Raw genomic sequence first — 15,108 nt, forward strand, 5'->3', positions numbered from 1 at the left:
TACTCATGCAGAATGGCCCATTTCAGAATAATTAATTGATGTATTTTCGTGTAATCACTTCAATGTTGCTTTATATATTTTATCTGCTTGGTAGAAACATATGGAATAAAAGAAGTATTTCAATAACAATATGAAAAAATATTATAAAATATGTACAATATATTTGAATTGAATTTGTAGAGCTGTGCACTTTTTAGAAGTGGTAGTTTTGTGATAAAATGTTAAAAATTGTCCAAGAAATGTGCAAAAGTTCACACTACAAACTATAAAAAGAATATGCAATTTACAAAGATTTAAATAGTCCATAAAATGTGCGTTGATCTTGCTCATATAGCATAATTTTCTCACTCTCAACTTGTCAAATACCGCCGCTTGGTCAGTTATAAAGGGCTTTTTTGTTTGTGTGATGTGAAAATCTCATATTATATGTGGATCATTTTTATACGGCCGGTAATGGTACCGTCCAAGATGGCAGCAGCATGCCTCTACCTGTCTCTTTGTCTGCACGACTGTTGTACTGTTATCTGAGTGACATCCGTTGTTTTTCTGTCAATACCGATACATTTCGTGAGTTGTTCGGATAATACCACCACATTGCACCGGTTTTAACGTGTGTGAAGTCAAGAGTTGCTTACTTTCCAGGCGATTCTAGAGGATCGCTCCGCCCATTTGGACCACGGAACCTTTTCACTTCTCGGAGCTGGATGCCGAAACATCGCTTGATTTGATGGGCTCATACTTCTCAGGACAAAGGAAAGTGCTTCTTTTTTGGCACTGATGGTCCTGATTTTAATTAATTTATCCACAGTGCTGCTTTGCCAGGTTTGAGTTCCTGTTTACGTAAGACGTCACGTAATGTCATCATCTGACTCAGGGGGACGGAAAACCCGGATCGGTTTCTTACTGCACTGACTTGGTTTTCTTTAGTATCCCGGCTCTCAGCTACATGCCGATCAGCATGTTTCTTTCAGCACCTCTTTTGCTTTTATTGACTGTGCTGTATTCACGTGAGGTAGGTGAAAGGTGTGGAGACAGAAATGTGCCTCATCTTGTCCCCCGGAAAGACACAAACTGGGATTTTATTTCTTTTAGGACATCTCCAAATTGGATCAAACAGATTACTGAGGATCTCATGACTCTACCTTATCTTATTCACCTATTTAGTACATATGACTGGTTGTTCTCATTCCACTTTTATCCCCTAAATAGTCCGAGGGTTATGAATAACCATTCTGTGCCAACACAAAACTCGGTGAAAAGGAAATTCTTTATTGTTCTCTTGCTTGTGATATCAGGGAATATTCAACCTAACCCTGGCCCAGATTTTAATTGTTCGGCTACCCCTGGTGATTTCAAAGCTAGATCTGGGCTTGGCATTATTCACCTAAATGTCAGAAGTCTCCTTGGATCTAGTGAAAATTTTGGCCAAATCCTCTGATACTGATGTTCTGGTTTTGTCTGAAACATGGCTAAACAAATCCATAACAGACAAAGACATTGAAATTAATAGTTACAAGGTTTTTCATTGTGACCTTCCCAGAAAAGGTGGTGGTGTGGCCATTTATGTGAAAAACAAATTTCATGCCACCATTCTATCATCAGTGTCTCTCAGCAGACAGTTTGAACTTCTTGCTTTGAAACTTTGGTCATTTTATCACTGTTTTAGGTTGTTATAGACCCCCCTCAGCAATCACTGAGGCTTTATCATCATGGAATACACAGCTATCAACTTTAGATTTTAATGAGATACTCCTTGCTGGAGATTTTAACTGGGACTGGTTGTCCTCTGTCTCTGACAGTTTTAAATTTACATGTGACTCATTTAATCTCACTCAACTAATCAATAGCTCAACTCGTCCAAATCTTAAATGCCCAGAGAAATCCTCTTTTTGATTTTTTTTTAACTAATGCCCCTCATACATTTTTGCGTATTGGAATTTTTGCCAATGATATTAGCAATCACTGTGCTATTGCTATAGTCAGTCAAGCTAAGCTCCAAAAGTCAAGACCACAAATTGTTTTTAAGCATTTCTGTGAGCAAACTTTTATTCGTGATTCATGGAACTTTGACTGGAACAGAATCTCTCTCATTAATGATGAAGAACTGGCATGGAAATTCTTTTATGATGCTTTTATGGAAATTATAAATAAACATGCTCCTTTCCGCAAATTTAGGGTGAAAGGCCAAAACAATCCTCGGTTTTCACCTCAGCTGTCCAGTCTTTTAAAAGAAAGGGATGTTGCCTGGGATAAGGCCAGAAGATCTAGATCCCAGGCTGACTGGCTAATTTTTAGACAGCTCCGAAATCGTTTTACCTCTCTTGTTAGAAAGGCTAAATCTGACTACTACCTTTCTAAAACTACAAGTAATTTAAATGTTCCTAAAAAATTATGGAAAGTAATAAAATCTTCTTTTGGAAATGCAGCTACTTCTGAGTGGCCAGTCTGCATTGTGAAAGACACAGGTACTATACCTGATAAATCTGCCATTCTAAACTGTTTTAATGAACATTTTGTTTCTTCAGGCTCCCTATTTGAGTCAGTACATCCGAGTCAAAACAATCCGAAGGAGCAGAGGGCTCACTCTTCACCACCTCCAACTAACTGTGGGGCTCAACTGTTCACTTTTACTCTTTTTAATGTGACAGAAGTCCATGGAGCATTAATGACTCTGGACACAAACAATTCTGCGGGTCCTGACAAGCTTGATCCCCTCTTTCTCAAGCTAGCTGTAAACTTTATAGCAGAACCGCTGACTCATATTTTCAATCTTATTCTTTCCAGAAATGAGATTCCTAACATATGGAAATCTGCCCATGTCCTCCCTTTGCTGAAAGGAGGGGATCTGTCCGTAGTTAATAACTATAGGCCGATCTCTAAACTGTGTGTTTTAGCCAAGGTCCTTGAAAAGTTAGTAAGTGAACAGCTTAAAGAATTCTTGGACACAAACTGTATTTTATCACAATATCAGTCAAGTTTTAGAGAACAACACAGCACAACAACGGCGGCTATTAAAGTGGTGAACGACATAATTAAGGCACTGGACTGCAAAAAATATTGTGCAGCCCTTTATTTGTCAAAAGTTTTTGACACAGTTGACCATGTCAATCTGGCAGATAGACTTTACAATATTGGCTTATCTGGGCATGCTGTAGGTTGGTTTTCCAATTACCTGTCAGCCAGAACACAATGTGTCCAGTCTGCTGTGTCTTCTTCTTCCTTTCTCCCTGTATCTAAATGCGTCCCCCAGGGTTCCATACTAGGACCACTGCTGTTTTCCATATACTGTATGTAAATATTTTTTTTGATAACTTATCAAATGCTGCTTTCCATCTTTATGCAGACGATACAGTTATCTATTTCTCATCTTCTTCAGTAGTACAGATCCTTGAATTTCTGCAGACTGCCTTTGATGTGGTTCAGTCGCATTTGACTCAACTTAAATTGGTGTTAAATTCCAAATTCATGCTATTCTCTAATGGCAAAAATTACCATCTAATCTTGGTAAGGTCTCAACTGATCAAGGCTTGGATATTGAAATGCTCCCAACATATAAGTATTTAGGTATCATTATCGATCAGAAATTGTCTTTCAAATCACACATTGAAAACATGGTTTCCAAACGGAAAATTAAATTGGGGTTCTTTTTTAGAAACAAATCCTGCTTCTCCCTCCAGGCTAGGAAACATTTGATTTAAGCCACTTTTTTGCCTTTATGGAAAACATTTGATTTAAGCCACTTTTTTACCTTTATGGGATTACGGTGATCTGCTCTATATGAATGTACCTGACCAGTGCCTAAAGAAGCTGGATACTGTATACCATTGTGCTTTACGTTTTATTACTGGCTGTGGAAATCCGGTTCACCACTGTACACTGTATACGTCTGCTGGATGGCCATCTCTGTATGTCCGCAGACTTTCACATTGGGTGCTCTTATATATAAATCGCTCCTTGGACTGGTTCCTTTGTATCTGTGTACATGCATGTGCACAAACCGAATTCAATATGGTCTGCTCTATAACAATGTTCTACAGATGTTGGTCCCATAGGTTAGAACAGAGCTAGCCAAAAAAACTTTTAAATACACTGCTCCTTCTTCCTGGAATAATGTACAGAAGGACCTGAAATTGTCAGAGCTGATTATTATGGGGAAATTTAAGTCCATTTTAAAGGATCGAGAAAGTGGCACTATAGGTCGATGTGATTGCATTTGATTTTCTCACTGAAATGTTTTGAAGTTGACCTGTTTGTGTATTATAGCACATTTTTTTGTGTTGCATACAAACAGGATGTCATGCTCATTCACTCGTGGTCTGTGACTGTTGTATTTGTCTGCTTCTATTGTTTGTTTTATTGTTGTAACAATGTCTGTGCTGCCCTCTTGACCGGGTCACTCTTGGAAAAGAGAATTTAATCTCAAAGAGTGTTTTACCTGGTTAAATATAGGAGATATGTGTGGTTTTGGATTTGAAACTGGTTGTTTGCAATGCAACCTGTCAGATTTCAATTGTTTTTTGAGACTATCCAGTTTGCAGCAGTAACTGCTCTTAAAGCTACAGTTATACAGCTTTTATGACCGACTTTATATAATACTAGATCTCTTCATGTATATTTCAGACTTTGGAAAAAATGTGCAAATAGAGTTGAAATGATGAGTTGATCAGTTGATTAATACAAAATGAATCATCAACTATGTAAATAAAAGATCGATGGTTTAAGTCATTTTCTGGTTCCAGCATCTCCATTGTAAAGATTTTCTGCTTTTCTCTATTATAATTTGTTTATATTATTCCTCTCTGATATAATTGTGAGAGGAATATGTTTAGGTTTTGGACTGCTGGTTGGATAAAACAAGTCATTTGAAGAGGTTACCTGGATGCACTCTAGACATTTTTTCACTATTTCCTGACATTTTTTAGATCCAAAAACTAATCATCATAGTAATTGATAACGAAAATAATGGTTAGTCTCAGTCGTAACTGCAAAAATGATAAAGACGGTGGTCAAGAAATTAGCGCATTAGTTTTGAATGTTGTTTGCATAACAAAAGAAAGATAAACACATTTACAGTAGCATGACAAATGCCCCACATATATGAAATGAACCATGACAACATCTCAAACAAGGTTTTAATAACTTGAGTACAGTTCAAAATATGTATCTTGTTTGTTTTCCATCCAAATCAAATATGAGCAGGGAACCTACTATCAATGTCTCGATATTGTAATACAATCTGGAAAGAAGGTACCCGTTCTGAGCAGGACCATAGTGTCACACACATGGACAACTTCTGACAGTTCGGCAGCATTACAGAGAGAAGGTGAGTTATTGTAACACTTTGAATAAAATATGTTGACGGCTGGAATTATAACTGAAACTGAATCTGAGCAGATCCTACGAAGGATTGAACGTATCGAAATAAAAAATAAATGAATTGATGAATAGAGAAATGTCATTAAATGTAGATAAAATAATATTCTAAATAAATGTAGCAATTAATTGATTGGTAAAATGTGACAAAAAATCATATTTCAGTTTAAATTAATTAATCAATTAATCTTTGTATTCATTCCTTTATTTATTTACTGTTGTTCAAGTTTCCCTTTTAATTCTGTATTTATTTGTATCAACTATTAAATCTATTAATGCATTTCTGCACAGTATGACAGACGACTATCGTTGATCCACTGAAATTTTAATCAACACAAGAATGAGCCTCTTTATCAAATTATTTATAGCCTACATTGAACATCATTACTTTTCGTTGGTGCATTAGAGACATGAGGACCAGAGCTCTTTATCTTGGGAGTGTTTGGCTCTTAAAAGAGCCTTTTGGGGGCTGGTTTCCAGCAGTCAGCGAGTCTCCAGCTTTACTTGGACTTGGCGGCCTTCTCGGTCTTCTTGGGCAGCAGAACAGCCTGGATGTTGGGCAGCACGCCGCCCTGAGCGATGGTCACTCCGCCCAGCAGCTTGTTGAGCTCCTCGTCGTTGCGGACAGCCAGCTGCAGGTGACGGGGGATGATACGGGTCTTCTTGTTGTCGCGGGCAGCGTTTCCAGCCAACTCCAGGATCTCAGCGGTCAGGTACTCCAGCACAGCCGCCAGGTAGACGGGGGCGCCGGCACCCACACGCTGCGCATAGTTTCCTTTACGCAGATGCCTGTGAACACGACCGACTGGGAACTGGAGCCCAGCACGGGAAGAGCGGGTCTTTGCCTTAGCTCTGGTCTTTCCGCCGGTTTTGCTTTTTTTTTTTTTTTTTTTTTTTTTTTTTTAAAGACTTTATTAAATTTTTACAAGTTTACAGGAATTTAGTGAATATACATAGGATGTGACATGGATTACAATAGAAGAATACAAAAAGAAAAGACAGTTATGCAAATAAAGTGCTATGTGGAGAAGTCATTGATTGTTCGTTAAAAGTGCCTCCTTGAGCGCACAAGGTTAGAGGTCAATTGAGAAAGGCCGGAACCGGAGGGACCGGGCTCTGGGGCATGGGTAACATCACAATATACAGGGTAACATCACAATATACAGGGTAACATCACAATGTTCAGGGTAAACATCACAAAATACAGGGTATCAGAAGTCCAGTTGGCTCCATGGGAGGATCTGGTTCTTGTCCAAAGTTCTCCTCCTTCTGAGGTCAGTCAGTATTTGCTTCACAACGGTGTCGCTGTCAATCACAGTCTGCTCCAAAACCATGACGCACCTTGTTTTCCATAGCTTGAAGCAAGTGATGCTAATAATTAGTTGTGAAAGTTCTTTTTGTTTTACAGACATCTTTTCATCCAACAAACCATACATCACAGATTTATAACCGACTTCATGAGCCAGGCCGAGGCCTTGGAGCATGGACCAGACCTCCTGAGCTCTGTAACAGTCCATGAGCAGGTGTTGCTGTGTCTCGTCTTCGTTACAATAAATCATGGGACATGTTTTTGTAGTAACGTAACAACTCCATGAGACAACAGCTCTTACCGCAAGTCTGTTAACAGATATCAGCCACCGCACATCTCGAATGCTCTCTGAGAGGTTTTTAGTTTTCAATGTTTTAATTACTTCAGTACTTTCAGTATCAGTTAAATATTTATGTTTTATTAGGCCACCATATTTAGAATCATTTATTTTTTTGAATATCATTTTACTTGGTAAGCCATTCCAGTCAATCTGCAAATCTTGGTATTGTGAGATGAAGTCTCCATATATCAATTTATAATCAGGGCCTTGTCTGGCTCTACCTCTCCTCTTTCTCCACATGGAGACATCTCCAACCCAGAGAGCCTTCCTGCAGATGGCAGCAGAGACATTTTTAATAAAAGCTATATGCAGTCTACTCCCCAGCTCAACAGCTCCTAACCCCCCGTATTCTTTGCTTTTATACATTAGTTCTCTTTTAGTTACTTCCCTGGTTGTACCCCAGATTAAATTAACACACTGTTTATTTAATTTAATTATCATTTTGTTGGATGGAGGGAAGATGTTGGCTAGGAAGAGGAGTTTGGATAGGATGAAGGTTTTGACGATGTTAACTCTTGTTTTATAATTAGTGCTCTTGTTTTCCCATTTTTTCACCTCTTCTTTGATGTCACATAGTTTGTTTTCCCAGTTTCTTTCACTACATTCTCTATTACAAAAGGATACGCCCAGTATTTTAATTTCTTGATTAACTTTGATGTTAATATTTTGTCTGTCCCTCTCAGCTCCGATCCAAACTCCCTCAGTTTTATTATGATTTAATTTGGCTCCAGATGCAAGTTCATATAGAGACAGATTATTTGTTAAAGCATCCATCTCTAACTGGTTTTTAATAATAACAGTTATGTCATCTGCGTACGCGATGGATGTAGTTTTGGGCATGTGCCCTACCCTTGTACCGGCGATTAAACTGTCTGAGTTGATTTTCTTGATTAAGGGGCTTATGGCTAGGATGTACAAAGCGGGGCTCAGAGGGCAGCCCTGCTTTACACCTCTCTCCACTTCAAAGGGGTCAGTTAAAACACCGTTTACATTTATACAAATATTTGATTTGGTGTACAGGCATTTAACCATTTCAATGAATGTCTCAGGAAAGCCGTATGATTTCATCACGGCCCAGAGGTAGTCTCTGGAGACGTAATCGAAGGCCTTCTTTTGATCAAGGCTGATTATGTAGAAACCTTTTTTGTCTGGTTTGTGTATGATTTCTCTAAGTATACTTAGATTATCCCACATTAAACGACCTTTGATAGCACAGGTTTGTTCTTTATCTATTATTTTATCTAATATATCATTTAATCTATTCATAATTATTTTAGCTAATATTTTATAGTCGGTATTCATAATAGTTATATGCCTGTAATTATCGAGGTCCGAGTCGTCACCCTTTTTATAAATCAAACATAAAACTCCTTGATAAAAGGAGTCCCCCATACATGTACTTTTCAGACCTTCGTTAAACATGGAGGTGAGGAGGTTTACCACATCATCCATGTACAACTGGTAGAACTCTGTAGGCAGCCCATCTGGGCCAGGACTTTTACCAGTGTTCATCTGTTGGATGGCCTCCATCACCTCCTCTCTCCTGATCTCTCCAGTCAGACCAGTGAAGTCTGACGAGCTGTATTTCGGGACTGATTCTAATAACGTTTTAATACAACCTACATCAACATCAATATTTTTATATGCGTCAATACATTGTTCTCTGATCACCTCTCTTTTCTGTTTTTCACAGTGTACGGATTCACCGTTTTTATTTTTTATATATTTTATAAATTTACTTTGAGTTCGTTTTTGTCCTGATTTGATAGCATGGATCAAGTTTCCTCTGTTATCCACTTCTGATTGTTTATAAATACTATATAATAATTCATGATTAAAACTATCTATTTGTGTTTTTATACTTGATATAAGGTCTTCATCGGTTTTAGATTTTTGTTTCTTATGTTTTAATAATATATATTGATTCATTAGTGTGTCATATTTTATATTTTTTGTCTTATTTAACTCTCTACATTTAAATTTAAAGAAGTCTTTTATTCTATATTTTAATATTTCCCATAATTTAATATCAGATTTTGTAATAATATTTAGTTGTATAATTTTGTGTATTTCCTGTTTCATTTCTGTCAATACATTGGTGTCTTTGAGGCACTGTGAGTTGAGCTTCCAGAAGCCTCTTTTTTCGGAGGCCCTGGAAGTCACGGAAGTTTTAACTAAGAGGTGATCAGAGAGGTCATTTAGTGCCGTAGCATACACATTTACATTAAAATCTGATGAAACATATATTCGGTCGATTCTTGTTTTTGTTTTTTTATCAAACCGTGTGAATTCGTTCCCGAATGGATTAAAAGCTCTACATACATCAGTCAATTTGGCCTCCACACAGATTTCTTTCAAAAGTCTCCCTTCGGAGCTTAATTTAAAATCATTTGGACCACACCTGTCATTTTCCTCCGTTATTGTATTAAAATCTCCACACAAAATAATTTTAAAACCGATGGTGAGCAGCTCTCTGAGTCTTTTAAATAGGCAGATTTTTTTTGCTTTACCAGGGGCAGTGTATACATTAATGATTCTGTATTTCTCCCCTCTATACATACAGTCCAACATTAAAAGTCTCCCTGGGATGAGGTCTCTTCTTTTTAGAACTGTCACATCAAATGTTTTAAAAAATACCCCTACTCCGTCTGCTCTGTTTTCACCGATAGATATAAAAGCCTTACCTTTGTTCCAAAGTTTGCACACGTTCTCAGAGTCCTCGATGCTGTTCAGTCTGAGCTCTTGTGTGCACAAAATGTCAAAATCGGTTTTCAATAAAAAGTTAATTTTTTTCTCTCTAAAAGTTTGGGACTGCACCCCACGAGCGTTCCAGGTAGCGATTTTAAGAAAGCCCATAGTGGAGTGGTGGGGAGCTAAGGTGTAGGCTTATCGTCTAGCCGTTTTGTTTTATTTTGGTTTGTGAAATTAGATGGTCTTTTTTTTTTTTTTTTTGTTAATTGGAGTGGTGCTTCGTTCTGTGTCTTGGGTGCAGGGAACTCGGGTGTGGGGGAAAAGGAGTCGGAGGTGTCTGGGTTAGAGGGGGACTGGAGGGGGGTGCTGCTGGTTCGCTGGCCAGCCGTTAGACCCGGTGAGCTAAAATCAGAGCTCGGGCTCTCGCTCGCACTCTCGTACTCACGATCGTCGCTACTTTCGACATCGCTCTCGATCTGCAATCTCTCTTCACCTGACAGGGAAGAGAGATCATCCGAAAGAGCTAAAGGGGGGTGCTCAGCTGCAGGTGGAGGGTCGCGTTGAGGTGGACCTCGCTGGGGAGCAGGAGGCTCAGCACCGGGCTGCCGTGGGGGGAGAGGAGCTTCTCCCGGCAGAGAGGCAGAGGGCTGACGGTCTCTGAGGGCTGACTGGTTGTAGGTCTGTTGTAGAGTGGGAGGATGATGACCAGACTGTTGTCTAGCATCTGGTGGAGGACCAGGCTGTCTCCGGGAGTTGGTGGCTGGAGGGCCAGAGTGCTGCTGGAGGGCTGGTGGAGGGCCAGGCTGCTTCTGCTGCTGCTGGAGAGCTGGCGGAGGGCCAGGCTGCTTCTGCTGCTGCTGCTGGAGAGCTGGCGGAGGGCCAGGCTGCTTCTGCTGCTGCTGGAGAGCTGGCGGAGGGCCAGGCTGCTTCTGCTGCTGCTGGAGAGCTGGCGGAGGGCCAGGCTGCTTCTGCTACTGCTGCTGGAGGGCTGGCGGAGGGCCAGGCTGCTTCTGCTGCTGCTGGAGAGCTGGCGGAGGGCCAGGCTGCTTCTGCTGCTTCTGGAGGGCTGGCGGAGGGCCAGGCTGCTGCTGCTGCTGCTGCTGGAGAGCTGGCGGAGGGCCAGGCTGCTGCTGCTGCTGCTGCTGGAGGGCTGGCGGAGGGCCAGGCTGCTTCTGGAGGGCTGGCGGAGGGCCATGATTCTGCGAGGCTGAGGAAGGACCGGGATGCTGTTGTAATCTCGCCTTGTTTGAGTATGAGGCTGGGCAGCTGAAGAATGTGTGGCCTTTTTTTCCACACAGGCTGCACTGACTCTCCTCGGTGCAGTCCTTGGCCTTGTGACCCAGACCACCACATCTCCAACACTTCACCGAAGGACACTGCTTCACCTGGTGGTCTGCAGAGTGGCAGATGAAGCAGCTGATTGTCTGTCCGGGGTATATGATGCGTCCGTTGTACGGACCCAGGGAGATGGAGTTAGGGATGGAGATAAACTCTCCGTTAGCGTCTTTTCTTATTTTAACTTTGTACCTGCGGACCCCATACCAGATACCGAATCTGTCCACCGGTTTGTTGGTGTGCAAGATGTCGCAATATCTGCGCAGGTACAACTCAATGTCATGATCTGGCACCCTACCGGTCCAGAATTTAACGACTAATGTTGTAGAGTCCATTTGAATGGACGATTCAAGAGACCAGTCTTTCCATTTGGGGTCCGTTTTTTTGGAGGTTTGTATATCCAGGAACCGTCTGAGGGGGGCTTCCTGGAGGAAACATAGTTCAAAATCTCTTTTGTTTGGCAGAGCAATGAATGAGTACACGTCTGAGGTGTTGATCCAGCAGGAATCGAAAAGAAGTGTTTCACCAACATAGTCACGGCTCGGAGGATCACCGTCTCCGGTGAATCTCAGCCGAACCCAAAATTGACCGAACTTTGTCGCATATTGTAGGGGACGACTGGCGAGGGGGGGCATGGTGGCCAGCTGCCCAGCCGGGCGCTGAGGCGGAAGAGAGTGCAGCGATGCTGTTCTCTTTTTCCGATACTTCAATATATATCAATATTATATAAAGACCAATATTAATATATATTAAGAATATCAAAAGCCGCCGGTTTTGCCTCTTCCGCTCATCGTGAGATGTTTTCAGTAGTGGAGACTAATAAAAAGTGTTGCTCCACCAGCAGAAAGCTCCTTTATATGTCCGCGGAGCGAGACTTGCTGACAGACCAACCAGAGAAGAGGCTTCCAGCAGAGCAGCAGAGGGCGGCCCGCTCTGAATGTTGGCGGACACTTTGAAAGGATTTCCCACCAATCAGCAGCGTAGCTTCGGGCGGTGGGTCGCTCCTCTGGGCGGTGCTGAGCTCCAGGAGGAGCCCCTCACCAATCAGGAGCCGGAGGTCTGAAGCAGCGTCACCATTTCACAGTTTAAGAGCAGCGTGTCTCTTCATTGGAGCTACTACACCTCCTGAACAGAGAAAGAAGAAGTCATGGCAAGAACCAAGCAGACCGCTCGTAAGTCTACCGGAGGCAAAGCCCCCAGGAAGCAGCTGGCCACCAAGGCTGCCCGTAAGAGCGCCCCGGCCACCGGCGGCGTGAAGAAGCCTCACCGTTACAGGCCCGGTACCGTGGCTCTGAGAGAGATCCGTCGCTACCAGAAATCCACGGAGCTGCTGATCCGCAAGCTGCCCTTCCAGCGCCTGGTGAGAGAAATCGCTCAGGACTTCAAGACCGACCTGCGCTTCCAGAGCTCCGCTGTCATGGCTCTGCAGGAGTCCAGTGAGGCTTACCTGGTCGGCCTGTTCGAGGACACCAACCTGTGCGCCATCCACGCCAAGAGGGTCACCATCATGCCCAAAGACATCCAGCTGGCCCGTCGCATCCGCGGAGAGCGAGCTTAAACTGTCTGCTGCTCCACAAACCACAACGGCTCTTTTAAGAGCCACCTCACTCTTCACTGAAGGGCTCATTCCTCTACTGGCAACACACGTTTTACCAGCAATGATAACACATCGATAATATCTTTAAAATACTCTGCAGGCTACTCTCTGTGCCTGAATATGAGAACAAACAGGAAAATATCACTGATATGTTTTGACTCTAAAATTAAAAATGAGAGCTAAATCACTTTTGAATGTAGGTCATGTATATTAAAATACAAGTAGGGATCAAATCTAGCCTCAAGAAAGCTGTAGAAGGGCTTGTGTTGTAAAATAGAGAATTTTTCATCAATATCAATTAACCTTACTTTACCTTACATTTAACATGTTATGTTACTTTTATTCCATTTCCTGTCAACAGCTTCTGATTTGTCATTGCTGAATATATTTGGGCAGGTCAACCACTCCTCCAGCCTGCTGCAGCAGCACTGAATCATAGTTGTTAAAGACATTAATAAACACTTAAAATGTCCTCTTAGTTTTAAAATGTGTACTAAAAATTAAAGTGTGTACATACCGCTTCTTAATGCTAGGGGTGTTTAACCCACATTATGTTGCAGGTCCATCATGGTACTGCATGGCTGGTTTTTGCTCGTTCCTTCTTTTGAACATTTTGTTTTGTGACATTGCCCTCTCATCCTAATTTCATAAGTAATAATGCATTTCAACTCATTTCACTTCAATATTTATTTCTGCTGATTTCTTCTGCATTAAATACACAAAGGAAGGGAGGGAGATGCATGACATAAACAGCGTTGCACATGCATTTACTCATTGTAATCATTCTTATCAACTCAAAGCCAGAACGGAACAGAGTGAGTTTTAAAGATAATCCTCACCATTGGACGTGTTAAAAGGCAGCTGATGAACACTTTATGGAGGTGTCTAAATGCAGATACAGAGTGGATCCACACTGCTCTGATGATTGTGAAAAATAATTACACCTACAGGAACTTTATATGAGAGCTTCAGTCTCTAGAGACTCTCAGGCCTAAACTCAAATAGTTGAATGGAGATATTCAATTCAAACTTTATTACAGACACACAGGAGGGTCCATAGCAATAAGAGAAAAAATAAGAAAGGACACAAACAGTTGACTGACACTATGCCATCTGGGAACCCAAAGCAACAACCTCATTGCATCATTGTAATCAACTATGAGCCTTCCCATACTACTTTTCTTGTAGCTACACCAAAGATGAGCTGTATACAAAGGTGCGCAGAAAGCTATAAATAATGAACATTTTACATTTACAGAAAGCATACTGAATTTACGAGCAACATATTTGCCTGAGCATATTGTTTTCAGCACTGTCGATAGATATCTCTGTCATCATTTCAATCATCAACATAAAGAGCTGACTTCCTGTTAAAATGTTATAACCAACCGTTACCATTTAAATCATTATAAAGTTAATTAGTGTCATGTTTTCTGTTATTGTTCAACAGGGGCAAGCTAAAAAGATGGAAATGTTGAGTGGTATTTTATTTTCTCTGCATGTCATGAGAGGGATATCACTCAAGTGAAATACAGGAAGAACTAATTTCTTATCTTCTCTACTTCTGACTATCATGGCATTACTCTTTTTTGGCATTAAATTTAATGTCATAGTCTTTGCCGTACTGTGAGCACATCTTCCCAGCCCAGCACTATATGGACTGAGAATTACCAGGTCATCAGCATACACAAGGTGATTAAGGTGATAGGTCATCCATATACACATTGAACAAAATAGGAGACAAAATACCACCTTGCCGGACACCATTATTTACATGAAACAGGGCAGATACAACATTGCTCCATTTAACCTGCATTATCTAATGTGAATACCAGAAGACTGGTATTCTAACTATACACTTTGAAACACCTCTGGCAACAGTTTCAGGAATAAGTTTTCATGATTAACCATGTCAAAGCATATAAATACGGTGGAGTTTTGGCTTCCATATTTCGCAACTATTTCCTTTAGGGCATAAAATACACATATCAGTTCCATGTTTCCTTTTAAAGCCAAACTGGTGATCAATGGTGAGAAAAAAACATTTCCAACCATTCTAGCAGGATTCTTTCCAGCACTTTAGAGAGAATACCAGCGAGGGCAACAGGTCTATAATTATCCATGCTATTTAATTTACCAGCCTTGTCCTTAATAAGAGTCACTAACAATACAGAGGTGTTAAAATCTGGAAGGACACCATTAAACACCAGTAGAGCACATTGACAACAAAGCTTAGGACTGGCATATTTTAGAAGTTCTGCAGTGATATGATCCATACCACAAGCCTTGTTATCATCGAGCATCATAATGGCATCATAGACATCATCTGACCTGACTGCCATGTTTTCAGAGAGATCAATATTTTCAACTACAACTTCATTACTTTTAACACAGTTGAATAAATTACAATAATGCTCACGCCACATCTCGGCTATTTTGTCTGGACCACATGCACCTTCAATG

The 15,108-nt window shown here is 41.0% G+C and overlaps 1 protein-coding gene across 1 annotated transcript; it reads left to right on the forward strand.

Moving 5' to 3' along the window:
- The first annotated feature begins 11,875 nt into the window (after window positions 1-11,875).
- On the forward strand, window positions 11,876-12,684 carry LOC119486499 (histone H3). Its single transcript, XM_037766654.1, has one exon. The coding sequence runs from the start codon at window positions 12,196-12,198 to the stop codon at window positions 12,604-12,606; it is 411 nt and encodes a 136-aa protein (XP_037622582.1). The 5' UTR covers window positions 11,876-12,195; the 3' UTR covers window positions 12,607-12,684.
- Window positions 12,685-15,108: the final 2,424 nt, after the last annotated feature.

This window comes from Sebastes umbrosus, chromosome 4 (assembly GCF_015220745.1).
Source record: "Sebastes umbrosus isolate fSebUmb1 chromosome 4, fSebUmb1.pri, whole genome shotgun sequence".
NCBI classification, from domain to species: domain Eukaryota; kingdom Metazoa; phylum Chordata; class Actinopteri; order Perciformes; family Sebastidae; genus Sebastes; species Sebastes umbrosus.